Below are 27,160 nucleotides of genomic sequence, written 5' to 3'. Positions count from 1 at the left end.
TTTTTCTTTTGTCTAATTACTCTGGCTGGAGTTTCCAGGATATCCCTGTCTTTGTTTCTATTTTTAGAGGAAATGCTTCTAGTTTTTCTCCATTTAGAATGATGTTGGCCTTGGGTATGTTTAGTTATGTTCCTACTCTCACTAGTTTTTGTAGTGTTTTGATAATTCTTTCAAAGAACCAACTTTTTCTTTGAAAAGAAGTGGTAAAAGAGGGCATCCCTGTCTTTGTTTCTATTTTTAAGAGGAAATGCTTCTAGTTTTTCTCCATTATAGAATGATGTTGGCCTTGGGTATGTTTAGTTATGTTCCTACTCTCCCTAGTTTTTTAATATGAATGGGTGCTATATTTTGTCAATTGCTTTCTCTACATCTATTGAGATAATAATGTGATTATTTTCTTTAAGTCTGTGTATGTGATGAATTACATTTATTGATTTTTCATATGTTGAATCAAACTTGGGTTGAAACCTCCTTGATCATGGTGCATTATCTTTTTAATGTGTTTTTGTATGTAATTTTCCCATATTTTATTCAGAATTTTTTCATCTGTGTTCATTAAGGACATTGTTCTGAAGTTTTGTTTCCTTGATGTCTATGTCTGGTTTTGTTATAAGGGTGATACTAGCTTCATAGAATGTGTTTGGGAGACTTCCCTTCTTTTTTGTTTTTTGGAATAATTTGAAGAGGATTGGTATTCTTCTTTAAAGGTTTGGTAGAACTCTAATGAGAATCCTTCTGGTGCTGGGCTTGTCATTGTTGGCAGGCTTTTGATAATTGCTTCAATTTCCTTTCTTAAAAATTAGTCTGTTTAAATTTTCTATATCCTCTTGGTTCAATTTGAGTAGGTCATATGTCTTTAGGAATTTGTCCATGACTTCAAGATTTTCTACCTTATTGGAGTATCAATTTTCAAAATAATTTCTTGCTAACCTCTGTATTTCAGTATGTCTATGGTGATATTTCCTTTTTTCATCACAGATTTTAGCAATTTAAGTTTTTTCTCTCTTTTGATTAGCTTGGCTAAGGGTTTACCAGTTTTGATAATTCTTTCAAAGAACCAACTTTTTCTTTCATTGATTTTTTTTGAATTTTTTTAATCTCAATTTCATTGAAGCTTTGATTTTAATTATTTTCTGTCTTATTGATTTTGGTGTTGGTTTGTTGTTACTTTTCTAAGGCCTTGAGATATAATGATAGATTATTTACCTGCTATCTTTTTATTCTTTTAATGTATGAGCTCAATGATGTGAACTTACTTTCCTCTTAGAATTGCCTTCATAGTGTCCCAGAGATTTTGATATATTATATCTATGTTCTCATTTGCTCATTTTTTAAATTTCACCCCTGATTTCATCTACTATTCATTCATCATTCAATAGTGGATTCTATGTTATAGTTAATTTCATTCCATTATGGTCTGATAGACTGTACGGTATTATCTCTGGTTTTTTGTATTTGCAAATAGTTGTTTGTGGCCTAAGATATGGTCTATTTTAGAAAATATTACATGTGCTTCTGAGAAAAATGTGTATTTAGTCATTGAAGGATGAAATACTCTATATATGTCTGTTAAGTTTAAATTATTAATTGTATATTTTAGTTCTGTAGCTTCTTTATTAACTTTTTTTGTGTGTATGTGGTACTGGGGTTTGAACCCGGGGTCTTGTGCAAGTGAGGCAAGTACTCTGCCAACTGAGCTATTTCCCCAGCCCTTTATTAAGTTTTTGTTTGAGAGATCTAGCTAGTTTATGTGAGACATGTTAAAGTCACCCAGTATTATTGTGTTATGGTCTATTTGATTCTTGATATGGAGAAGGGTTTGTTTGAAATAAGGAGATGCTCCATTGTTTGGGGTATAAGTATTTACAAAATTGTTATTTTCTGTTGTTGTTTGATTCACTTAAGCACTATGAAGTGACCTTCTTTGTCTCTTCTGATTAACTTTGGCTTGAAGTCAACTTTATCTTATGTGAGAATAGATACTTCCGCTTATTTACAAGATCCATCTCAATGATAAGTTTTTCCCATTGTGTCCTATTTCTTTTCAGAGATTTTTCTGGGTGTTTTGTGTTGTTTCAAGCGTGTTCAGAAGTGTTTTTTTGAAACATTCCTATTATGTATGTTTTAATATTAGATAATTCCAACATTTGTATCATCTTGGTGCTGGCTTCTGATGATAGTTTTTTCTTACACAGTAAGATTTTCTTCATATGCTGAGTGATTTTCAATTGCTTTTGGAATGAGATTTCTGAGTTTTACTCAGATATTCCATTTTAGCAGGAAGATCTCTGACACTACTATAGCAGAAGGGTTGGATGCCTTGTTAGAGCTAGTGGAAAATGGGAAAATAGTCTTCCACTTGTCCTTTGTTTGGAATAAGGGAAGTGAGGCTACAGTTTTTCCCATATTTTTGGGCTGGAGTAGGGTACTTAGTGTTTTGAAGTTTTTTGCCTTGTAGGAGTACCTCTTTCTTGATTCTCTGATAAGAGAGGGCAGGCTTCTTGTGCCTCCCCTCCCCCTCTTTTTTCCTCCAGGCCTTTGGAGTTCTCTGGTGAGAGAGGGCAAGCTTTCTCTCTCTCTCTTCTTTGGAGTTTCTGGGTTGCCAACTTTTCTAATATCCAAGGTGTATGAGGAAGAAAGAAAGCCCTAGAAACTCATCTTGTTCCTCTAGATCTGGTCTACTTTTTCTGCTTACCTTTTAAAGTCTTATTACAAGATCCATCTCAATGATATGTTTTTCCCATTGTGTCCTATTTCTTTTCAGAGATTTTTATTTCAATATGACATCTTGGTGTTTTAGTTTCAGGTGTAGGGGGAAGTATATTTACTTCTGTTCCAGACCTGGAATTCCATAGATATTTTAGTGAATAAGACAGCCATAAATATGTAAACATTCAGTGCATTCAATGGGTCAAATGATTTCTAATTTTCTTCCAATTTCATTCATCCAGTAACTCATAGGACTCAGATCTCATCAACTATATTTCATTTTCTATTCAAAAATTAGACTTTTATCAAGTGAGCAAAATACTTTGCAAAGTACAATTATTAGGAAGGTCTACAAGATAAGTCTCCTAATAAGAGGAGAATGCCTGTTTTCTGTCATTAGCCTTGAAATTTGTTACTTTTTAAAAAACTCTTAAAATTTATACTTATCTGAAAAATAACTCAACTGAGCTCATTCAGGTTCCTTCTTGGGTTCAGATCTCTTTATGCTAATATCCTTTTAATTTGTTTGTGCCTTATGTTCTGCTGAATTCCCCTCCTTGAAATGGCTGTTATTTGACTTTAGTGCATTCTCCTGGATAGATTGAAATTACCTTTGGAAGGCATTATTTACTTTCAAGCTTTAGGAAACCCCTGGGTATTCCTTTGGGACATTTTCAATCTTCTTGGGAAGTTCTTGTGATCTAAATGTTTATAAACCATCAGACGGTGTCCATTTGTAAAACTGGCCATCCATAGAACTGGTCAGCCTAGTTTCTGGGGCCTTCATCATCTTTTAAAGAGTTTTTGTGACTCTTTGTGAGTCTTGGCCATCATAGTTCTGCCATTTCATTTGTCCTTTAAAGCTCTAGTCGTAAAACAAAATCCCCTCCATCAAGAAGTGAGTGAGATGCCCAGATAAGCCAAAACTCAGAGCATTTTTAATTCCATGGCTTTCATCTCTCATTCCTCTGCTTAACTTTTACCCTGAAAGTAAGCTGGTCTTCTGTTGTGAGCTGGTACAATGCAGAACTAGGAGCCTAAATTTATCCATTTAACTAATCAGTATCACAATTCATATTTCTAGGCTGAGAGTTGCCCTACTCTCTGGCCTACTTTTTAGATTTACGTAATTTTATCACATACGATTTATCTGATATTCAACTTTCTGCACATTAGTATCCTATACCAAGAATATCTATCTCAAATGAATCCTCCTAAGACATTGCCTTTATGGTACCACTTCTGGATTTTAAAAACCCATAAGAATTTCCTACTGGATTATAATATCTATTCAAACTTGTGTGCAAAAACTTTTTATAATCTGTAATCACCTCTCTCCCCATTTGCCCTACTTGTCCTGAGATATAATTTTCACCAAGGTAAGTTTTATCTCCTTGAACTGTTCCCAACATACTATTTATATTTCTTCTTCAAACCATACCTTTTCTTCTTATTTAAATATACTTTGCTCTTTTACATTTATCTACTCCGTATCTATTCATTACAGCACAGTTAAAACCCCTCTACTTAAAATTTTTAGGTCTAGTTTCTTTCTTACCTAAGTTATTGCACATATACAAAATTGACCCATTATTGTTAGATGTGAAATGTAGTTCTATAATTCATTTTAATTCCCCTTCTTTAAGCAAACATTTACTAATCCCCCTATTCAATACAAAACTATATGAGAGGAGTATCAAATCAGCAAGACCTGGTCTTGACTCTCAGTATACATAACATAATCTTGCTTTCTAATTTATACATAATTTGAAATTTTATATATTTAAAAAAACTCACTTTAATTAAATATCTAAAGTAATACTTGCCATGCACAGGCATTGTTTATGGTGCTCACAATGCTCAGGAATAATATTGGGAAACAATCTATAATTACTATCAAGTGAGTAGTATAGAATTCTTAAAGTAGTTCAGAATTTGGGGATGAACCTGTCATATTGGAATAACACTTAAGCATGTAATTAACATTTACTTAAACTTTACTTAACAATTCATTCTGCTATCTTGATATTACACGGTGGTCAATGAGAACTTTCAAAATCTTTATGAGCCCTTTCTAGACTGATCTGAGAGGATTTATTCAGAATAGTGTCTATCACCTTAAATCCTTTTTGGAGCAAAGTAGCGTATATATTATGATTAAAAATGAGGGCTAATTATAGATATTTAGTCCAACACTGCAGTGCACAGTTATAATCTCAGGTTCTCAGGAGGCTGAGGCAGGAGGACCACAAGTTCAAAGCCAGCCAAGGCAACTTAGCAGTACCCCGTTTAAAAAAAAAAAAAAAAGAGCTGGGATGTAGCTCAGTGGTAGAGTACTTGCCTAGGTTGTGTGGGCTCAATCCCCAATATCACAAAAAAATTAATAATTATCATTGTTTCCTACTCTTATAATATTCTTGAGTGTATTACTTTATACCTAATTATGATTTAAAAATATGCCTTTACCATTTAAAAATGTGTTACCTTAGATGAGTTATGTGTCTGTGCCTTGCTTTAGCAATCTGTAAATACAGAGTAATAAATAACTACTTCATAGTATAGTCATAAGGATCAGCACAACAGTATATGGAAAGTGCATTCCTTCAATGGTGTCTTATATCTTCAACATCATCATTTATACCACTGCTGCCAACACTGCTCTGACTGCTTCTATTGCTATTATTTTTTCACTCTGTTCTCATAATTGCCTGATTTTTAACATTTTACATTTGCATTTAACCTATCTACATCTGTGTCACTACCAAATATTAGTCTCAGTTGTCTCAAATAAACAATAAGTTCCTAAGGGTGATTAATCTTTATAATCTCTTTGTTTATTCTTATGTATAGATAGCTACAATTATAAGAATTACAAGAAAATGATGATACCATATGAATGGTGTTTTTACCTCTTCATGGTGTGCGATTTTATAGTTAAAGAATATACTTATACAAAGAACCAGAAAACATTTCTACAAAACAGAGAATGGGTAGTGTCACATATTTGGTATTAGTAATTGACATCACTTTTGTGCTGATTTCAACAGCTTTGCCTTCTCAGAACATGTGAGTATGGGATTTTGGTGTCTTCTAATTCTTATTTGTCTGTGGCCCAGAGAAACTATTTGGTCACCCAGCTCTTTGACATGTGACTGTTAGAAGTGGGCACCTCCCACATAATATTGGACGTGATTAATGATACTTAAGTTACTAGAATTCCTGTTTAGACTTTAGTGACCAAAATACACTAAGCAATAAATAGAGTGAGTCTTTAAATTTCTAGAGAATAGATTCAAAGTACTCCAAAATCATCTATAATTTTGACTTTTTAAATTATATCATAAACAGTTCTCTTATAAATAAAGAGAACAAAGTCAATTTGTGCCTATTTATTTATGTATATTTAGTAATTATCCATTTGTTTGTTAGTGGTGTGGGGGAATTGATTCCAAGGCCTTGCACATGCTGTGAACCTGCTGCAGCTATACATCCAGTCTACCCATTTATTTGAAAATGATTGCTGGGAAGCTTCGGATCTAGTTGGAAGAGCATAGTTTTCCAGGGATTATCAGTTAGCCTCTCAGGCTCCTCAGGATTATAAATTCTCTAAATTTATTTTTACAGGTTAAGAACTCATGCTGTATTTAAGTCTACAAAACTGGTTCCTGACAAAGAATTTACTAAACCCCAAGAGCCCAATCTGGATATGAATGGGAGTGATCCTGGACCAAGGTAAAAAGAGCTGGGTGAAGGCAAGAATACTAAGGACTTAGATATTTAGAATATGTTTGGCATCAAATTGTAGCTTAATATTCATTTTTATTATTTTTGACCAAATTAATAATTGACATAAAATTTTTTGAAAAATATAGAAAAATGTGAAGAAGATTTTTCTATATTTTTCAAAAAATTCATTCATAATCTTTGAGCCTTTTCTCCTATTTTTTTATATTATTTATATTCCATATTAAGTAATAGGGACTATGCTTATATAGATTTTTATTTACTTTTTCATACATTTTTTATCTCATTAAATATTTTGTGAAAATATATTCATTCATAGCCGGGTGTAGTGGCACATGCCTATAATCCCAGCAGCGTAGGAGGCTGAGGCAAGAGGATCATGAGTTCAAAGCCAGCCTCAGCAGGCCAGAGAGTAGGGCAACTCTCAGCCTAAGCAACTCAGTAAGACCCTGTCTCTAAATTTTAAAAAATGTCTCTATATTTTTTTTCATTCATTCATTCAACAAATATTTAACATGTGGCAATTATGCCCCAATTAGCCTGATATTCCATAATACAGAATTTTGCTATTATAAATAATTTCTTAAAGAATATTTCTCTGAGTTTTTTACTTTATTTCTTCCTATTTCCTTGGCATAGATATCTATAAGTGCAATTAATAACTAAAACATATATGAATATATGTAAGATTGTAGATTCATATTGCCCAATTGTTTTCTATAAAAGTTAATTCCATTTATGCCCTCAAGGCAATGTTTAAGAATTCTCACTTTAATTTTAAAAAATCTTTGTTTTTGTTCTTCATATTGAATAATTACTATCAACTTATCCTCAAGTTTTATCTGTTACTTTCAATCTGTCATTAAACCCTAAGGGTTTTTTTTTTTAAGTTTTGGTTGTATATTTTACTTCTGAAATTTTCATTTGGATTTTTGTTATAATTTTGTTTCTCTGATGAGATTTTCTAATTTATTCATCACAAGCATATTTTTCCTTATTTTCTTGAGTATGGTTATAATTCCTTTCAAGTGCTTGTCTGCTACTTTTAACACTTGAGTCATCTTGGGGTTTATGTTGTCTTCCCTGAGTATTAATCATGTTTTCCTGGTTTTTTATGTCTAGTAATTTTAGATTTGTTATGGTCATTGTGAATGGCTCTGAAATTTAGTTATATTCCTCTGAACATTGTTGACTTCTTTGTGATAACAGGCAGTTAACTTGCTTGGACTCAAACTCCAAGCCACAGAGGCCAGCCTGGAGGGTAGGTCCATTGGACTGGCCTGGCACTGGGCTGGGCTGAATCCTGGGACCATGGGAGCTGTCTGCAAGAGGCAGGCCTGGAGACTACAGCTGCTGGGACCAGTCTAGAGGCTGGATCCACAGATTAGCCTGATGACTTGGGCTGCAGGGGCTGGCCAGGTGGTCCAGCAGGCCTAAAACCTGAAGCCATTTGGTCTAGCATAGTGCTAGCTGTGTGAGCCTGAGTCTGTAGAGGCTGACTTGGTACTGGGGCAGCCCCTAAATCAGAGCTATAAGGGAACAGCCTGGCACTGGGACTCACCCAGAGCCTGGGACCTTTGAGGTGAGCTAGTGGTGAAGTGGGCCTAGGGAAGAAATTCAAATTTGCCAAGCAGGCCTGGAGTCTGAGACAGAAAGATCCTACCTAGTGCCAAGGAGGGCCTTGCTGCCTGGTGTCGGGGGCCATGTGCATCTATCTGCCTAACACTGGGTTTTACAGGGGCAGACTTGGTTTGGAGATCTGGAACAAAGTCTGATGCTCACTTCTCTCTTCTTCTTCCTTATGGAAGGTCTCTTCTCACCATACTGCCTGGAGTTAAGGGAGGACTGATAGCAGTAGTATAAAACTGTCCTTCCTGCCCTCTTCAGTACATCTTACTTATGTGGAATAAACGGGTGCTGTACTCTCTCACCTGCTTTCCTTAGCTCTTGCGAAGATTTCATGTTGGAGAGTTGTTCACATTGATTTTTTTTTAATTTTTTTTTTGTAGTTGTAGATGGACAGAATGCCCCTGTTTTATGCGTTTATTTTTATGTGGTGCTGAGGATCGAAGCCAGTGCCTTGCGCATACTAGGCAAGCAGTCTGCGCATTGAACTACAGCTCCAGCCCGTTCATATTGATTATTTACAGTGAGAAGCAAGCACTTGGAAGTTCTATTTTGGCATGTTGCTGATATCCTCCTTCAACAAACAGTTTTAACTATTTTAGATGTTACCTATTTTTTTTACTTCAAACTTATATAATCATGAAGCATTGACATTTTGCTGTGGAAGATGATTTAGCCCTCACCAATTACCATTTAATGTCTCCTTTTCTTCCTTTTTTATTTCTTCCCTCTGGGACATCCCTCCCTGTGTTTTTCTGTCTCTACTTTCTCCCTCTCCCCCTCTCTTTAATAACACATCCAAACACACTATTTCCTTCCATCTGTCCTCTCAATATGTCTATATCAAAATAGTTTTAAGACTGTAAATGCTGTATGCATAGCTAAACCTTGTACTTTATAATTACTAAATTTAATTTCTATACAATAAATTATTTTCTATGGAGTTTAAAAATGTCTATTTAGCACAGAAAAACAAATATTGCATGATTTCATTTACTTGTGAACTTTAAAGAAATCAAATTCAGCCGGCTTGGTGGCACATGCCTGTAATCCCAGCAGCTCTAGAAGCTGAAGCAGGAAGATTACAAGTTCAAAGCCAACCTCAGCAACTTAGTGAGGTCCTAAGCAACTTAGTGAGATCCTGTCTCAAAATAAAAAATTTAAAAAGGAATGGGTATGTGGCTTAATGATTAAGCACCCCTGGGTTCAACTTCTGGTACCAAAAAAATAGTCAAATTCATAGAAGCAAATAGTAGAGTGGTGATTGCCAAAAGGGCCAGGAGGGTTGGGGGAATGGAAAGATATTGGTCAGAGTACCAAGTTTCATTTAGCCAGGATGAATAAGTTCTGGAGGTCTATACAGCATGATGATTATAACGAACAACGTATTGTGCTTTTGAAAATTCGTGAGAGTAGATCTTAAGTATTCTTACCTAAAATAAGTATATGAGATGATAAATACATTAAATAGCTTGATTTAATAAGTTCACAATGTATACATATATCAAAACATTGTATTGTATATCATGAACATATATAATGTCATTTTTTTAAATTTTTAATACAATAAAAATGTCCCATTTAATTTTCTATGAATTCATTCATTACTCATTCACTCAAATATTTATAGAGTATCCACCATGTTTTAGACTTGGAGAAAAAAGCAGTGTATAAACAGACAAAAATTCCTGGCCTTTTAAAACAGACATTCTCATATCTACTCATTCTCACCAAGAAAATATAAATCTCTTAATATATTCAGTCACATCAATTATTCTATCATATCTCTTCATTTCTTTCATATGTTGCTTCCCCCCCTTCATCATTTTTTTAAAGATATCCTTCCTTAAGCCAAATAAGACAAACTCAGGAAGTCAAGGGAAGTATGTTTTTTTCTCATATGTGGAAGCTAGTTAGTAAAAAAAAAAAAAAAAAAAGTGGGGCAGATCTCATGATAATAGAAGGGAGACTTGTAGAATGGGGAGGGGGGTTGTATGAGGTACTAAGAACCAAATTGTATTTTATTATATTATATGCATGAATAGATGTATAACAATGAATTTCACTATTATGTATAATTATAATGCACTAATAAAAAATAGACTTGATTATTTTCTAGGCTTGCTGTCTAGTGATGTCATTCTTTTTTTTTACCTTTTTTTATTGTTGGTTGTTCAAAACATTACATAGCTCTTGATATATCTTATTTCACATTTTGATTCAAGTGGGTTATGAACTCCCATTTTACCCCGTATACAGCTTGCAGAATCACATCAGTTACACTTCCATTGATTTACATATTGATATACTCATGTCTGTTGTATTCTGCTGCCTTTCCTATCCTCTACTATCCCCCCTCCCCTCCCCTCCCCTCCCCTCTTCTCTCTCTACCCCCACTACTGTAATTCATTCCTCCCCCTTGTATTATTTTCCCCTTTCCCCTCACTTCCTCTTGTATGTAATTTTGTATAACCCTGAGGGTCTCCTTCCATTTCCATGCAATTTCCCTTCTCTCTCCCTTTCCCTCCCACCTCTCATCCTTGTTTAATGTTGGTCTTCTTCTCGTGCTCTTCTTCCCTAGTCTGTTCTTAGTTACTCTCCTTATATCAAAGAAGACATTTGGCATTTGTTTTTTAGGGCTTGGCTAGCTTCGCTTAGCATAATCTGCTCTAATGCCATCCATTTCCCACCAAATTCTATGATTTTGTCATGTTTTAATGCAGAGTAATACTCCATTGTGTATAAATGCCACATTTTTTTTATCCATTCGTCTATTGAAGGGCATCTATTGTGAATTGTGCTGCTATGAACATCAATGTAGCAGTGTCCCTGTAGGATGCTCTTTTTAGGTCTTTAGGGAATAGACCAAGAAGGGGAATAGCTGGGTCAAATGGTGGTTCCATTCCCAGCTTTCCAAGAAATCTCCATACTGCTTTCCAAATTGGCTGCACCAATTTGCAGTCCCACCAACAATGTACAAGTGTACCCTTTTCCCCACATCCTCGCCAGCACTTATTGTTGTTTGACTTCATAATGGCTGCCAATCTTACTGGAGTGAGATGGTATCTTAGGGTGGTTTTGATTTGCATTTCTCTGACTGCTAGAGATGGTGAGCATTTTTTCATGTACTTGTTGATTGATTGTATGTCCTCCTCTGAGAAGTGTCTGTTCAAGTCCTTGGCCCATTTGTTGATTGGGTTATTTGTTATCTTATTGTCTAATTTTAGTGATGTCATTCTGATATTTCCTTATTCATCATCCTGGACATTTTCTTTACTTTTCTGTATTATATATTATATTTTCTTTTTTCTAGATTACATATTATCCTCTTTTTGTTAATACTCCTTCATCTTACTAAAACATATCCTTTAATACCTTACTGAAAAGGAGTACAGAGGCAATAATTTTTTGAGATGTCATATCTCTAAAAAATATCTTAAGGCTTTCTTCATGTTTAATTTATAGTTTAACTCTTTATAGAATTCTGAGTTGGTAATTATTTTTCCTCAGAATGGATTAAAGGTTGTCTTTCATTATCTTCTAGTTTCTAGTGTTGCCATTAAAATTTTAATTTTTAATCTCTGTGTGTGTATTTGTGTATATAAGACCTATGCTCTGTGAAAACTATTTGTATCTGAATTCCTTTAAAAAGAATGCTGGCTGGGACTGTAGCTCAGTGGTAAAGTGCTTGACTCGAATATGTGAAACACTGGGTTCCATCCGCAGCACCACATAAAAATAAATAAAGGTACTGTATGTTCATCTGCAACTAAATAAATATTTTTTAAAAATGAATGCTGCTGTGCATTAAAATTGGGCCTTTTTCATTCAGTATACTGCACAAGCAGTGGACTCTTTCAATGAAGAAACTTCCTTCAGTTTAGGGAAATTTTCTTTGTGTCACTCTCTCCAGTCTCACTTTTTATAATGCTTCTTCCCAGAACTCCTCACATTCAGATGTTGAATCTCTCAGAATCATTTCATTTTCTTATTTTTCTCTCCTTTCATATTTGTCTTTTTTTCCTAGTTTCTAAGATTTCCTGAACTTTATCTTTCAGTGCTTCTATTGAATTTTATTACTGCTTTAGTGATTAACTTCCAAGGACAACTTACTCTATGAATGTTCCATTCTTGTTTTGTATGTACGTTTTGTATATATGATATTTTGTCTTACCTTAGAGGATATTTATAATAATTTTTGAAGTTTCTTTTGTTTTTAGAGCATTCTTTCTGTTTTCACCAAATTCAATTTTCTTTTTTCCACAAATGTCTGATAATTCATTTATATTTATGAGCAAAACAGTAAAAGGCTATTGAAAGCTCTGAGTATATATAAGCAGGCTTTCTCAACTAATGGACTTCATTGTGATCAGGTAAAAACCTGGCGACCCCTTACCCCTTGCCCTTAGGTCCCTTCTTTTGGGTGGGCAGTTCTCCTATCGGTAAATTTTATGCCTGGGTTGGAAGAAGAAATAGGAGCATTATATAAATTTGGCTTCCTTTTTAGTCATATTTTCATTGCTGAAAATACCTAAGAAAATTACACTTAAAAGAAGGAAAGGTTTATTTTAAGAAACAGAGAGGAGAGGGGAGGGGAGGGGGGGATTGAGGTCCCAACATTCCCTCCAAGTGCATACCCCCAGTGACCTAACTTCCTTCCACTAGGCCCCACAGCCTAAAGGTTCTACTACCTCCCAGTAGCATCTAGGTTGGCAATCAAGCCTTTAGTAGATGGGCCTTTGGGGGGCATTTAATATTCAAACCACAGTAGCAACCAATAAGGGGAGCCCAGTGGAAGAAGAAAAAGACCCATCCCTTATTATTATAAAGGCTTTCACCTAGTCCCCTTTTTAACTGTATGGAATTTATGCCCATAACTCTATTTTTCACCTTTTCCTGGAGGTAAACCAGATGTGGACAAATAAGGAGGGCATCTTTTTACATCTGTGAGACATTTTTCATCCAGCTGTGCTTTCACTTCCTCCTATTAGGCCTGACCTTCATTGGCCTTCATTTAGGTTATCTGTTCCTACACCACAACTAGCAGATACTTCTGTTTTAATATTTCTAGTTGGCTAATTGAGTTTCAACTCATCCATCTGCTTTCCAGGCTTCTGAAATTTTGTGCAGCCACATAGATTTTTTGTTGTTTCTATTCTTTTACTGTTATTTTTAAGCAATGTCAGAAGGGAACAGAGGTAAATTGGCTAGCCAATGGTGATTTGAAAAATTAAATAACATTTGGCAATTTTATAAGTGGAAAGATAGAATTCTGTTGTCATTTTCAGTTTCCCAGTATTCTATTAGGATGAAAATTTTTCTGTGTCTTTTTTTTAACCCTTTCTGCTACTGCTTTGTAGAATTTTCATTTCCTGGCTATGTCCACAGTTTTTATGTAAGGGCATTACATTTCTGTAGTTGAAATGTCAAAACTTTTTGTTGAATTGTTTTTAATTTAAAATATTTACTTATTAGTGCTATTCATGTTTATATCTTTACTTATTTCCTTTCTTATTTACCTACCATATTAAAAAATTGCTGATCAGCCAAAAAAAAGAAAATATATTCATAATATCATCTAGAATTATCTTAGTACATAACTTCTAGGTCTTCCTTATGTATAAGTATGTGTTGTGTGTTTAAATTATAATGCATCTTAAAATATTAAATAGTATTAATACTAATTAATATTAATAATATTCAATATTTAATATTAATATTAAAACCCAACCTACGTCTTTAAGGCTGGGTTTGTGGCTCAGTGGTAGAGCACTCGCCTAGCATGTGTGAGGCCCTGGGTTCGATCCTCAGAACCACATAAATAAATAAATAAATAGAATAAAGGTATTAAATCCAACTACAACTAAAAAATAAATATTAAAAAATATTTTACCTAAACTTTGTAAAATTTAAAAATAAACATTTCTCATATAAAAAGTAAAACATTCAAAGGCATAGTAAGAAAATATCATTTATCTTTCATCCCATCTTCCATTCCCTATGCTGACTGACTTGGTTAAATTAGTATTAGACCCCTTATGTGTATCCTTCTAAACCTTTCTGTATGTGCACAAATACAGACATCTGTGCACACTGGACATCAAACAACACATCATATTTTTTCTTTGAATGCTACTTGATTATTGTAAGAACCTTAGATATAGAACTTTAGTAAGCAGAATAATTGTCCCTCAAAGATGTGCATGCTCTAATCCCTGGAATTCTTGAATATGTTACCTTATATAGCAAAGGAACTTTATTTCTTTATTTTTAATTGTATTTATTTATTATTTTGGTATGAGGGATTAAACCCAGGGGCACTTAACCACTGAGGGATGTACCCAGCCCTTTTTATCTTTTTGAAATAGAGTCTCACTAAGTTGCTTAGGGCCTCACTGTGTTACTGAGGCTGACTTTCAACTTGAGATATTTCTGCCTTAACCTCCTGAGCCACTGGGATTACAGGCATGTGCCACTGTGCCTAGCAGCAAATAGACTTTAAAGGCAGATGTGATAGAGGGGGATGGACATTGATATGAAGACATAGTCCTGGATTCTCTGAGTGGGCCCAATCTAATCATACAAGTGCTTAAAAATAGGGAAACTTATAGCCAACACCAAAAGAGGAAAAGAAAAAAAAAAGTGGAGACACTTCCCCTGCTGGATCAGAGACATGAGAGGGGAGGAAGAGAAATTAGAAGCATGAAAGTGACCTAGTCGGCTGTTGCTGGCATTTGAAGATGGAAGAATGAGGTCACAGGCCAAGGAATGAAAGTAAAAGCAGCCACCTGCAGGGGATCTCTAACTGCAAGGAACTGAAATCTGCTAATAACCCAAATGAGCAAGGAAAGAATTTGTCTCCTATGGCTCCAGAAAGGAACATGGCTCTTCCAACACCTGAATGTTAGCCCAGTCCTTTCAGTGAGACCTCTGTCAGACTTACAAAACTGTGGAATGATACATTTATGTTGCTTACGCCAATCAAGTTGAAGTAATTTGTTGTAGCAGCTATAGAAAACTAATAGAAATGCTAATTCATTATTTATTATAAATGCATGACAGTTCATTGTTTACATATGCACCATAACTTTTCCAGCCATGTTCTGTATTGCAGAACATCTAAGTTCTTTAATACTATGCACAATATTATAAAAGTCTATTGTAATACATTCTTATGTTCTGGTACTTTTGTTTCTTTTTTAGGAGAAATTCTCAAGGATAATATTGCTAGGTCAGAGGTTATTTTTACAAAGGCTATTTTGATATAATTTATAATTATAAATTATAATAGACCATGTTAATTTTCTTTTCCAAAAGACTGTAGCAATTCATACTCCCACTTGCCATTTATAAAAGTTTTCATTACTTATAGTCAGATAGGGATGGTGAATGCTTTGGAAATTTGTGCTCTAATTGAAGGATTGAACATGCTTCAAGGTTTCCAGGCATCTGGCATGCATACTCTAAATTTAAAAAATTATACACTGCTTCAAAAATATATTTTTAATATGCCTCTGATATACTTGTAGACCTTTCAAAATGTTATTATACATTTTAAGAATTTGAAGAAACTCTTGCAACTTTTTCTAATGTCTGGCAGTCATTGGAAAGCCAAAAATTCTCTGTCTCATAAATTATTTAATCTAATGTGAGATTAAAAGAGATAAAGACAATAAATTCAGCATTTTCTTGATTCAGTTGATTAAGGCAATGATGTTGTCTCCACGTACCCCAGGAAAAGGTCGGGGAGAAGTCAGGGGAGAATACTGTACCGCCTCCAGCAGCCTTCATAGAATATTCAAGCTAGAATGCCTGCTGATTGTAGAACATATAATCAAGAATTGTTATGAGAATGACCTCTTCTCTACCTTGCAAGCTCTTTGACTTTAATAGAACTCCCTAGATAAAATTTAATTTTAAACTAGATTTTGTTTATTTGGAAATTTAAATTATGCTAGTATTAAAAATACTCTGTATGTTTAAAATATTAAACTTACTCAAGTGAAGCATTAAGAATTTGGAACTAAAATAAATGAGATAATGAGAAAGTGAAAAACATATTTTTTTATAATTAACAGCTCATTTTGAGTTAATTATATACAATTACCAAAATCTAATTGCAATTTATTTTCTATTATCTGTTGGAAGAATCACAGGCAAGGGAGCTTACATCGCTGCCTTCCTGCATAAATGCTATAGCATGAAAATAAATAATGTGTGAGGACTTAATGACAAATAAGAGCAAATAGTAGGGCACAGCTGAGCCAAACCATTGGAAGGTAATTATCGAGTGAAAGATGGTAATGACTTACAAACTCACAACAACTCTGACTGTTTATAGGTCCTTTGGTTTGTTTTTAGTGAGTTTGTTTGATGTTTGTTTATTGACTATGCAAAGATGACCTTCATGAATTAACAGTTTTGTAATTCTGCAGACTCCTAAAAAATCAGACCATTTTTGTACTTTCATATAATATTCAGCAAGTCAAAAGAAAATCTTATTAAACCTCTACTAATTTAAATAAGTAAACCTTGCTAAGTCCTTCCCAAGAGATAAGGAAGCCATTAGTACTCTAGTTGTAGAATTAGGCAAATATACCAATATTTATTATTTATTCAGAATGTAAGGGCTAGGAAAGAAACAGAAAGAAAAGATTTCTATAAGAGTTACTTAATAAGATAACTCAGAGAAGACAAGATAGAATTTTGATAGGCCATGGATAAGAACCTAACCTTCTTATCTGAAACACACAAATTAGAGGTAGGTGTGTGTGTGTGTTCAATGGAAAGAGAGGGAAAGAGTCTGAGTAGGGAAAATGAAATCAAAGATTACATTAGTAAATTAGGCTGCATGTGAGAATCTGAAAGAGTAAATAGAGTTACAGTATGGAAAAGTTTACAAAGAAAAAGGCTGTCGAAGTGTTTTGTTGTTTTCATATACCTTTTGGCCATTTGTAAGTCTTCTTTTGAGGTATGTTTGTTTAGATCTGTTACAAATTTTTATTTATTTATTTGCTGTTGAGTTTTTAAAGTTTCTTATATATTCTGGACTCCTTGTCATATGTGTAGTTTGTAGATATTTTCTCCACTTTCTGTGTTGTCTCTTCACTCTAATCAGTGTTCTTTTTCTGGGCAGAAGCTTTTTTAGTTTGATGTAATCCCATCTGTCTATTTTTGGTTTGATTGCCTATGCTTTTTGAGTCTTATCTAAAGTACCTTGCCCTTTACAATATCCTAAAATGTTGTCTTCTAATAGTTTCTTTGTTTCAGGTCTTATATTTATAAGTCTTTAATTCATTTTGAGTTGGGATTCTTTTTCTTTCTTTCTTTTTTTTGTATATTGTATTTGGGATTGTTCCCAGGGTGCATAACAACTGAGCAACATCCCCAGTTCCTTATTTATTTTTACTTTATTTTATTTTATTGAGACAGGATAAAGTTAAGTTGCTTGGAGTCTTGCTAAGTCTTGCTAAGATCTTCCTACATCAGACTCCCAAGTTGCTGGGATAATAGGGATGTGCCACCATGCCTGGCTTTGAGTTGATTTTTGTAATTGGTAAGCAGTAGGGGTCTCATTTCATTTTTTTCTATAATGATACCTAATTTTAGTAGCACCATTTATTGAAAAGACTATGATTTCTCCAATGTGTGTTCTTAGCATCTTTGTTAAAAATCAGTTGACTTTGTCCATGACATGATTCTATAAAAATTCCCAAAAAACTCCACCAAAAAGTTTCTTGAACTCATAAATGAATTCAACAAAGTAGCATGATATAAAATTAACACACATAAATCAATTCTGTTCCTATACACTAATGACAAATAAGCTGAAAAAGAAAACAACTATTTCATTCACAATAACCTCAAAAAAATTAAAATAAAATACTTGGGAATCCATGTAACAAAAGTGGTAAAGGACCTCTACAATGAAAACTACAGAACTCTAAAGAAAGAAATTGAAGAAGACCTTAGAAAATGGAAAGACCTCCCATGTTCTGAGACAGGCAGAATTAATATTGTCAAAATGGCCATACCAAAGGCACTATTACAGATTTAACACAATTCACATAAAAATTCCAATGATGTTCTTCATAGAAATAGAAAAGGCAGTCATGAAATTCATTTGGAAAAATAAGAGACCCAGAATAGCCAAAGGTGAGGAGCAAGAAAAAAGAAGCAGGAGGCATCATAAATTGTACTCCAGAGCTGTACTAACAAAAAAGGCATAGTAATGGCACAAAAATAGAATTGAAGACCAATAACAGAATAGAAGACACAGAGACATACACACATAATTACAGTTATCTCATACCAGACAAAGGCACCATAAACATATATTGGAGAAAAGATAGACTGTTCACCAAATGGTGCTGGGAAAACTGGAAAACCATATATAGCAGAATGAAATTGAATCCCTGTATCTCACCCTGCACAAAACTCAAAGTGGATCAAGGACCTTAGAGACCCTGCACATGCTAGAAGAAAAAGTAGGCCCAACTCTCCATTATATCAGCTTAGGAACAGACTTCCTAAATAAAGACTCCTAAAGCACAAGAAGCAAAATCAAGAATTAATAAATGGGATGGCATTAAACTAAATAGCTTCTTCACAGCAAGGGAAACAAACAAGAACATTGAGAGAGCCTACAGAAAGGAAGAAAATCTTTACCACCTGCACCTCAGATAGAGCATTAATCTCTAGAATTTATAAGAACTGAAAAAAATTAACACTAAAAAAACCAAATAACCCAACCAATAAATGGGGCAAAGGAACTGAATAGGCACTTCACGGAAGAAGAAATACAAATGGTCAAAAAATATATGAAAAAAAAATGTTCAACATCTCTAGCAATTAGAGAAATGCAAATTAAAACTACACTGAGATTTCATCTTACTCCAGTCAGGATGGCAATTATCGAGAATACAAATAACAATAAATGTTAGCAAGGATATGGGAGAAAAAGTTTACTCATACATTGCTGGTAGGACTGCAAATTGGTGCAACAACTCTTTAAAAGAAGTATGGAGATTCTTCAGAAAACTTGAAATGGGACCACCATTTTGACCCAGTTATCCCACTCCTCCGTATATACCCAAAGGACTTAAAATCAGCATACTACAGTGACACAGCCACATCAATGTTTATAGTAGCTCAATTCACAATAGCCAACCTATGGAACCAACCTAGGTGCCCTTCAACAGATGAAGGAATAAAGAAATTGTAGTATATATACACAATTGAATATTACTCACCTATAAAGAAGAATGAAATTATGGCATTTTCCATAATGGATGGAACTGGAGTATATCATGCTAAGTGAAATAAGTCATCCCCAATAAACCAAAGGTTGAATATTCTCTCTGATATGTGGATGCTAACCCATAGCAAGGGAGAGTGTGGAGGAAAAGTATAGAAGTTCATTGGACTAGACAAAGGGGAATGAAGGGAAGGGCTGGAGATGGAAACAGGAAATATAGTAGAATGAATTGGACATAACATTCCTATGCTCATATATGAATACACAAACATGTTCATCATATTCAACCCCAAGAATGGGATCATAATTGTAATGGGTTGTACCTTATATATGTATATGTCAAAATATACCCTACTGTCATGTAAATCTAAAAACAACAAATAAAAAAAATCAGTTGAGGGGCTGGGGATGTGGCTCAAGCAGTAGCATGCTCGCCTGGCATGTGTGCGGCCCAGGTTCGATCCTCAGCACCACATACAAACAAAGATGTTGTGTCTGCCGAAAACTAAAAATAAATATTAAAATTCTCTCTCTCTCTTTAAAAAAAAAAATCAGTTGACTTTGGATGTGTGGGGTTATATCTGGGCACTCAATTCTTTTCCATTGGTCTGTGTGTCTGTTTTTATGCATGAGTATATTGAATTCGTATGTGAAATACAGATAAGTTGACTCACAGAAGTTGAGAGTAGAATGATGTCATCAGATGCTGGGGAGAGTAGGTTTAGGATTTTCCTATTGTCTCTCAAATTCTTTTGAGTTGTAATGTAAAAAGCTGTTTCTTTTTCAGTACTTTTGTCAAGGCCACATTTCAGTTTTAAATTCTTTATTCTGTGTTTATGCACTCCTAAGTTATATATACACACACACACACACACACACATACAAAGACTTATGTGAATGTTCATATAGCATTATGTGTAAATAATATCCAGTTAAAAGTAAACACCCCAATTTATATTTATATTTATAAATAATATCCAGCTAAAATGTGGGAACACCCCAATATCCAATAATGGGTGAATAAATAAAATCATATATCCATATAATGGAATATTTAGCAATAAAATAAACTCTGTGTGCTACAACATGGATGAATCTTGACAACATGGTAATTTTGATTTCCATTTATATAAATTGTCCAAAAAATATATAGATAAAGTAAGTATGTTATTGATTGCCTTAGAATTGGGAGTTGAAATGGAGAATAAACTACATGTGGGAATGAGGTTTCTTCTAGGAGTATAAAAAATAATACAAAATTAGATAATGGTGATGTTTGTACAATTCAGCTTACTAATGATCACTTTATCTGGGTGAATTTTATGATATATAAATTGTGTCTCACTAAAACTTAAAAATTTTTCTATTTATACTATCGTTCCAAATTCAAAATAAATATTACTAAAAACAAACAAACAAAAATGGTACAAAGCTTTGCTGGCTTTCATACTGCATCAGCTTTTCCCCTTTTTTCTCAGGATTGCCCTACCCACTGCCTTCTTACAATATTTGGGAATGGCTTTTTTTAAACTGAATTTTCCAACACGTCTGGTTACAACCCTTTCTGAATCCATAACAGGTAACAATGTTAAAACAAGTAGGAGCAAGTACTGTTCAAATCCTATTTGTGAGACCTGTATCTTGTTGCATAAAATTGTTATGTAACCAACAACATAAACAAGATAAATTGATAATAATTATACAATTTATTAAACCAACTTTTGCACTTCTTATTGTAAGTAGTAAGGAAGATGGTCTTCACATTACCACTCTGATTCCTTCCATGCCTTAGGCTGGCTTTGAATAGCCTTCAGGAGCAAAAGTTCATTCTTATACTCCATTCCAGGGCCCCTCACTTCTTAACCTTGTCACAAACACTGGCTTTAAAAGCATACCCAACAAACAGAAATGTAGGCTACTTAGGGCTCCACCAAGCTGTTACCTATACATAATTTGTTAATTTGCAAATTGATGGCACTTAAACAGGCAAGGAAAACCTACTGCCCTCTCGTATTTGGCACAGCATATCTTAGAATTTACTTCTTCAAGTATATTTCCACATATTCTTGGATCTAGATAATTTTAATCAGTTTGCCAACAGTGCATTATTAATTTGTGGGATAAGTATTTTCTAAAATAATGATTCATAGATTTTTTTCAGAATGTTAGATTATCTTACTACATAGGCTTTTCCCAAGGTTCAATTCATAAGTGTATGGGAATAGCATGTAAAGAGAATCTTCAATAGAAATTAGAGATATTTCCTGAAAAAATTGTTAGTAGCACTGGTTAAATACAAGGAGCTAGATAATAAATTGTGTAAATATTTACAGTTTATCTGATGCCCACAAATAGAGGGAATGGTGGTGGTTCTCAGGCTGTACTCTAACCTACTTACACAAATCTTTTTGAAAGTAGTTTTCTTCCTAGCCAATAATATTAGTGTGATTGGGGAATTGAAAGTTTCATTGCCACTTGAGTTTGCTTGCTTTGATAACTTCATCCCCAGATTTATTTGGAATAAGAACAGTTTGATTTCCTTTTAGACAATAACTGCCTATTCTACTCCAATCTGAAACTTACAGGTTCTTGTTCCAATATGGAGCAGAGTGAACATTATCTCCTAGGAGCTTTAGAGAAAAGTAGGCTTGAAGGGGTCAGCTGTGTAAAAATAATCACTTATATCTTAGCGCTCTTTTTTCAGGTTCCATTAAGTGGAGACTAGCCTGAAGCCTGCAATAGTTGGTAAAATCCAAAGGTCTATTTCCGCATATTATTATCTCGTTATAAAATGTGTTCCAGATGAGGATTTTTTTTCTGTAAAATAAGGAATCTGTATACATATTGTGTTTTGTTTATACAACTGACATATTTGCACTTTACTTATTCTGCACTAAGAGGAGGGAGTGAGGACTGAGGCAAAAATGGAATGAAGCCTGAAGCATTGGCACCTAAGACTAGGTATTAAACCCAGGGGCACTTTACTACTTACCTACATCTCCATTCCTTTTTATTTTTATTTTGAGTTAGGGTCTCCCTAAGTTACCCAGCCTGGCCTCAGACTTGCAATCCTCCTGCCTCAGCCTCCCAAATTGCTGGGATTACAGGCATGTAAGACACGTGCCAATAAATGAGTAGAGGAAATGAGGCCAAGAATAATGATTATTAAGTCAGTTTATTCTTGTTTTCAGAAGTCTTAAGAGTTCAGTCTGAAGGGATATAAACTTTTTAGATGTCATAAAATATTTTATTTTGATTACCACTATTTTCAATTTGCTTTTCTCATTGCTTGGAAATAGTTAAAATTTTCATTTTTGGATTCTATACAACTGAAAACAGAATAAACATACAAACACAAAACAATAAGCAAGTACATTATTTTATTTGTGCAAGTATTAGTATGTAGGAACTTTCTGGATCCAGATTCCATCATATGGATACAGATTCACAGTTTTGAAGGCTAGAAGTCCTAGATCAAAGTGCCAACTTGATTTGGCTCCTGTTAGGGCTCCCTTTCTGGCTTTGAGGATGTCTACCTTTTTGCTGTGTCCTTTAGGTAGAAAAAAGAGAGCATGCACAGGAGAGAGAACAAGAGTACTCTCTGGTGTCTCTTTCTAGAAGGCACTAATTCCATCACAACCTCCAGCCCCAGGAGCTCATCTAAACAAAATGGCCTTCCAAGGGCCCTTATTTCAAATACCATCATATTAAGGATTAGGGCTTCAACATATGAATTGAAAAGGGGACACAATTCAGTCCATATTGTATGTGTATAAAATAATGTTGGCTATGTGCAAAAATATATGTGGGTTAGTATGAGAACAGTAATGTCATTGGGGTTTTGTTGTTATTATTGTTTCTTTGTTTATTCTTTTCCTTGTTAATGATGCAATGTTACATTAGCTGAGATGGAATTAGGAAAGTAGCACTTTGACCTTATAACAACAAAAATGAGAAATTATTTCTGATTCCTTGTGATTTGGTAAAGAGATAATTTAGTTTTTGATGCTTTCTCAGTAAAGGAAACTGTAGAAGAGCCAGATGGTAAAGGAATAGTTTTACTCAAGAAAGAAAAGTTCTGGTAGTTCATTCAGAGAGCAAGCCCCAGAGCCTCAAGGAGACTGGAAAGGTTCCTGTTCTGCCTGAGAATGATATTCTTGAGGAACTTTACTGTGATGAGCTACAGAGGTTGCGCACTGTGCATCTGAATCATATAACTGCTTTATGTGTAAGCAGTTGTCTTTGAGGGAAAATGGGAAAAAAAATGATGCCTTTTTAAGTGTCACCTTATCAGAAAGTTTGGAGAGTTTCTAGAAAGAGTGAAGAAACTTAATATAAAAGGAAACTTTAAGTATAAGACTCTGAGCGAGTGTGTTAGATTTTAGAAATTTCTAGCTCTCAGGTGGGAAAAAGCACTGTACAGAAAGTGACAAGTGGAAAAGATAGCAGCTTAAAGAGAAGAAAAGCAAGCTCTGTTCTATCATGCTAATACTAAAGAGATTGTGCTTTTTAAAGGATCGTGATGACCAAAATAAAAGCCAAAAGTGCAAAGATGAATTTTGAAGTTTTAGAGTTTAAAGGGTCTTTAGAGGTATAGTCCAGCCCTGTCATTTTATCATTGTATAAACTAAATAAAAATAGGAGGAATAGAAAGAGGATAAACTATTGTAAATATCCAAACATATGAAATAAACAAAAACAGTAAAACTTTTTTTTTTAAGTTTTAGTAAAATTGAGGAAATCTAACATCTTCTATAAGAAGAGAGTTCATCAGGTTAGTAATTATTTTATATCCATTTGGAGGTGACCCTGTGTAGAGCTGCCATAATTCATTAAAAAACGGGTACCATCATGGTATGGCCTCTGTCTATATAAAATATTGTTAAGAATCTGTTGAGACTTTTAAAATCTAATTATTCATATAAGTATCAAGATAATGACTGTTGGTCACAAACATAGATTTACAATGTAGAATAATGTACTGAGACACTAGAAAAATGGTTCTTAGCTCTAGGTAGATGACTTTAAGAAGAACACCAAGAACTGGCTGTCCTACTTGAGAGACAGTTCTTGGTGTTTAAAGTGAACACAGAGGAGCTAATGGAATAAAACTACAACCTTTTTGCTTAGTATAATAGATGGGATATAACAAACTAGAAGAAAATGTCCTGTTTGACATGAGAAATATCTGGGAATTGTGTTTGATCGCAACATGAACAGACTTACATGTTCAGCTTGTCAAACTTAAAATGAAACACTTTTACTGAACTAAGTTTCTTGAAGGAAAATGGGCCTTATATTTGTTATTTTGATGAATCAGTGAATGTGAGATGTTTCCAGAGAGAAAGAGAGAGAGAGAGAAACAGAGAGAGACAGAGAGAGAGTGTGTGTGTATGTCTTGTGTAAAGCATATGACTGGCCATTGAAACCAAGGAACTTTGAATCATGTCCAAAAGAGATTATTGCTGAAGGGTGAAACTGAGGCCTCTGGCCAAATCCAGTCAACAGATACAGCATTTAATATTTTTTGAAAATTTAAATGGTATAATATGCAGCTAAAAAAGAACCCCAAATAAAAGCAATATTTTTAGAATAGGTAGAGGAGGAAGGGCCTGCTATAGAGACTGAGACAAGCAGTGAAAGAAACTAGAAAACCAAGAGAAAATGATGTCATAAAAGTCAAGAGGGAAAAATTATTTTAGGAAGGGAATGATATCATCATATCACATGAAAGAACAAATGTGATAAGGATGAAAATGTGTCTGTGGGACTTAGTAACAGACAGTAGCAGTGGAAGGTGAGAGATTTGGAATTGAATGGAAGGTGAAGAAATTGTAGTGATAAAAGGGCCTAGCCAGAAGAGGCCAAGAGCAGTAGCTGCATGCAGATGTGGAGTTGAAGGAGGCTTTTGTTAAACCAAAAACAAATTCAAAAATATTTAAATATACATGATAATGAAGGAATATAAGTGAAGAGTTTGAAAATACAGGAGAAGGTCTATCAATGAAATGAGATCCCAGCAATATAAGAACTGTTAGAGTCTGTATCACAGGTGGCAGAACTATCTTTAACCATGAGGAGGAAGACTTTGCCCAGTGTAACAGGGAAGACTGTGGAAAGAACAAGTATTTTTTTTAATTTGTTCTAGTTAGTTATATATGACAGTAGAATGTACTTTGACACATCATGCAAAAATGAAATATAACTTCTCATTCTTCTGGTTGTATGTGATGTAGAATTACAGGTTGTGTAGTCATATATGTACATAGGGTAATAATGTCTGATTCATTCTACTATCCTTTCTATTCCCATAACCCTTCCCCTCCATTCATTCCCCTCTGCCTAATCCAAAGTAACTCTATTCTTAAGTCTATAGATTTGTTAGCATGAGGTAGAAGGTGTTCCCTTGTGATGGTCTCAATTTTCCCTGCAAATCGGGAGGTGAGATGGTGTGCTTGAGTATGTAGGTATGTCAAGGAAGGTAGAGGGCTAATGAGGGTGAGTTCAAAGGTCTAAAGAGTGGAGAAGATTTGAAGTAACTTCTGTGAAAACATGAAAAGTAAAGGAGAGAAAGATGACTGGGAAAACACATAAAACATCTCATGGCATTTCAAGTCCAGCTGATTTTAGGAATGGTGAATTTGTACAGCCTTTTTATGAAGCTAATCTGCTAGAGCATTGAAGTAGTAGTATGTGTTGGGAAAATACACACAATTATGGAATTCCATTATCCTGGGAATGGATCATTACAATACAATACAATACAATGATTTAATAGCTCTGGGTTGAAACCAGGCTGCACCTATTACTAGTTGTATGAACTTGGGCAAATTATTTAACCTTGCTAACTCTTAGTTTACCCAGCCTCTCAAAAAAAACTTTATAGAGTAGTTGTAAGCCTTAAGAGAGAGAACCGTCTCACTTGTTTTACTGAAAAGCATTTGAGTAAAATCAGAGAGAGAAACTGGATGTTTTATTCTGTGCTTAAGAATTCTTGATTGGCTGTTTTCAGAACTTTATATCATAAAAGTAGATGAAGGCCACCAGTAGAGTTATCATTTTCTGCCCAGCTCTGGCAGATGAAAAACTGGTCATAATTAGATGTGTAGCCAAAACTTAAAGAAGGCAGAGAAGAGAGAAGCAGAATTTCCTGGTCTGAGACTCAAAAGTAGAAGAGTAAAGAGAGCTGGGAAGCTATCAAAAGTATAATTCTAACCCTGAAAATATAAACTTATTGAGGGATTAAGAGAAAATTCTTTAGATCATAGCTACAAAAACAGGAAGATATAACCAAGGGTAGGTATAAGAGGATTTCATAAAGCAGTAAGAAGTCTATCAAATTGACTATATCCCACAGTAAGTTTAGAGTTTTAAAATATGCCATGGATGACAAAAATAGATAATTTGATTTGTCTAAAGGATTATGAACAAACCAAGAATAAGCTTTTTGTTTAGGACCTGTGATATGTAAACTTGTCAAAGAGAATGAAATGCTTATCAATTTGTGTTTTTTTTTTTTCTTCTGGTAATTGGAATTGAACCTAGGGGTGCTTTACCACTGAGCAACATCCCTAGTCCTTTTTATTTTTTATTTTGAAACAGGGTCTCACTAAGTTGCTGAAACTGGCCTTGAACTTGTTATCTTCCTGTTCAAAACACCCAAGTTGCAGGGATTACAAGCATGTGTCACCCTGCCCAGCTCAATTCATATTTTTCCCCCAAGGTAAATGATCTTTGGAGAAGGATAAGTGTAACCATCATTAGTACAAGAAAACTAAATTAAAAAATAGATGAGTTCATTTAAAATTCAATTCTTCTTGCTTA

At 34.3% G+C, this 27,160-nt stretch overlaps 1 protein-coding gene across 5 annotated transcripts in view; it reads left to right on the top strand.

The window, feature by feature from the left end:
* Positions 1–27,160, top strand: part of Kiaa1328 (KIAA1328 ortholog) — a 257,338-nt gene that overhangs the window by 148,951 nt on the left and 81,227 nt on the right. For all 5 annotated transcript variants that reach the window (XM_026400047.2, XM_026400048.2, XM_026400050.2 and 2 more), the window contains one exon: positions 6,334–6,441. In XM_026400047.2, coding sequence (XP_026255832.1) covers positions 6,334–6,441 — 108 coding nt within the window. The remainder of the gene's footprint in view (positions 1–6,333; positions 6,442–27,160) is intronic.

Source organism: Urocitellus parryii, chromosome 13, assembly GCF_045843805.1.
Source record: "Urocitellus parryii isolate mUroPar1 chromosome 13, mUroPar1.hap1, whole genome shotgun sequence".
Lineage (NCBI taxonomy): Eukaryota > Metazoa > Chordata > Mammalia > Rodentia > Sciuridae > Urocitellus > Urocitellus parryii.
The sequence above is the reverse complement of the archived record's forward strand: the minus strand, read 5'-3'. Positions and strand labels throughout refer to the sequence as shown.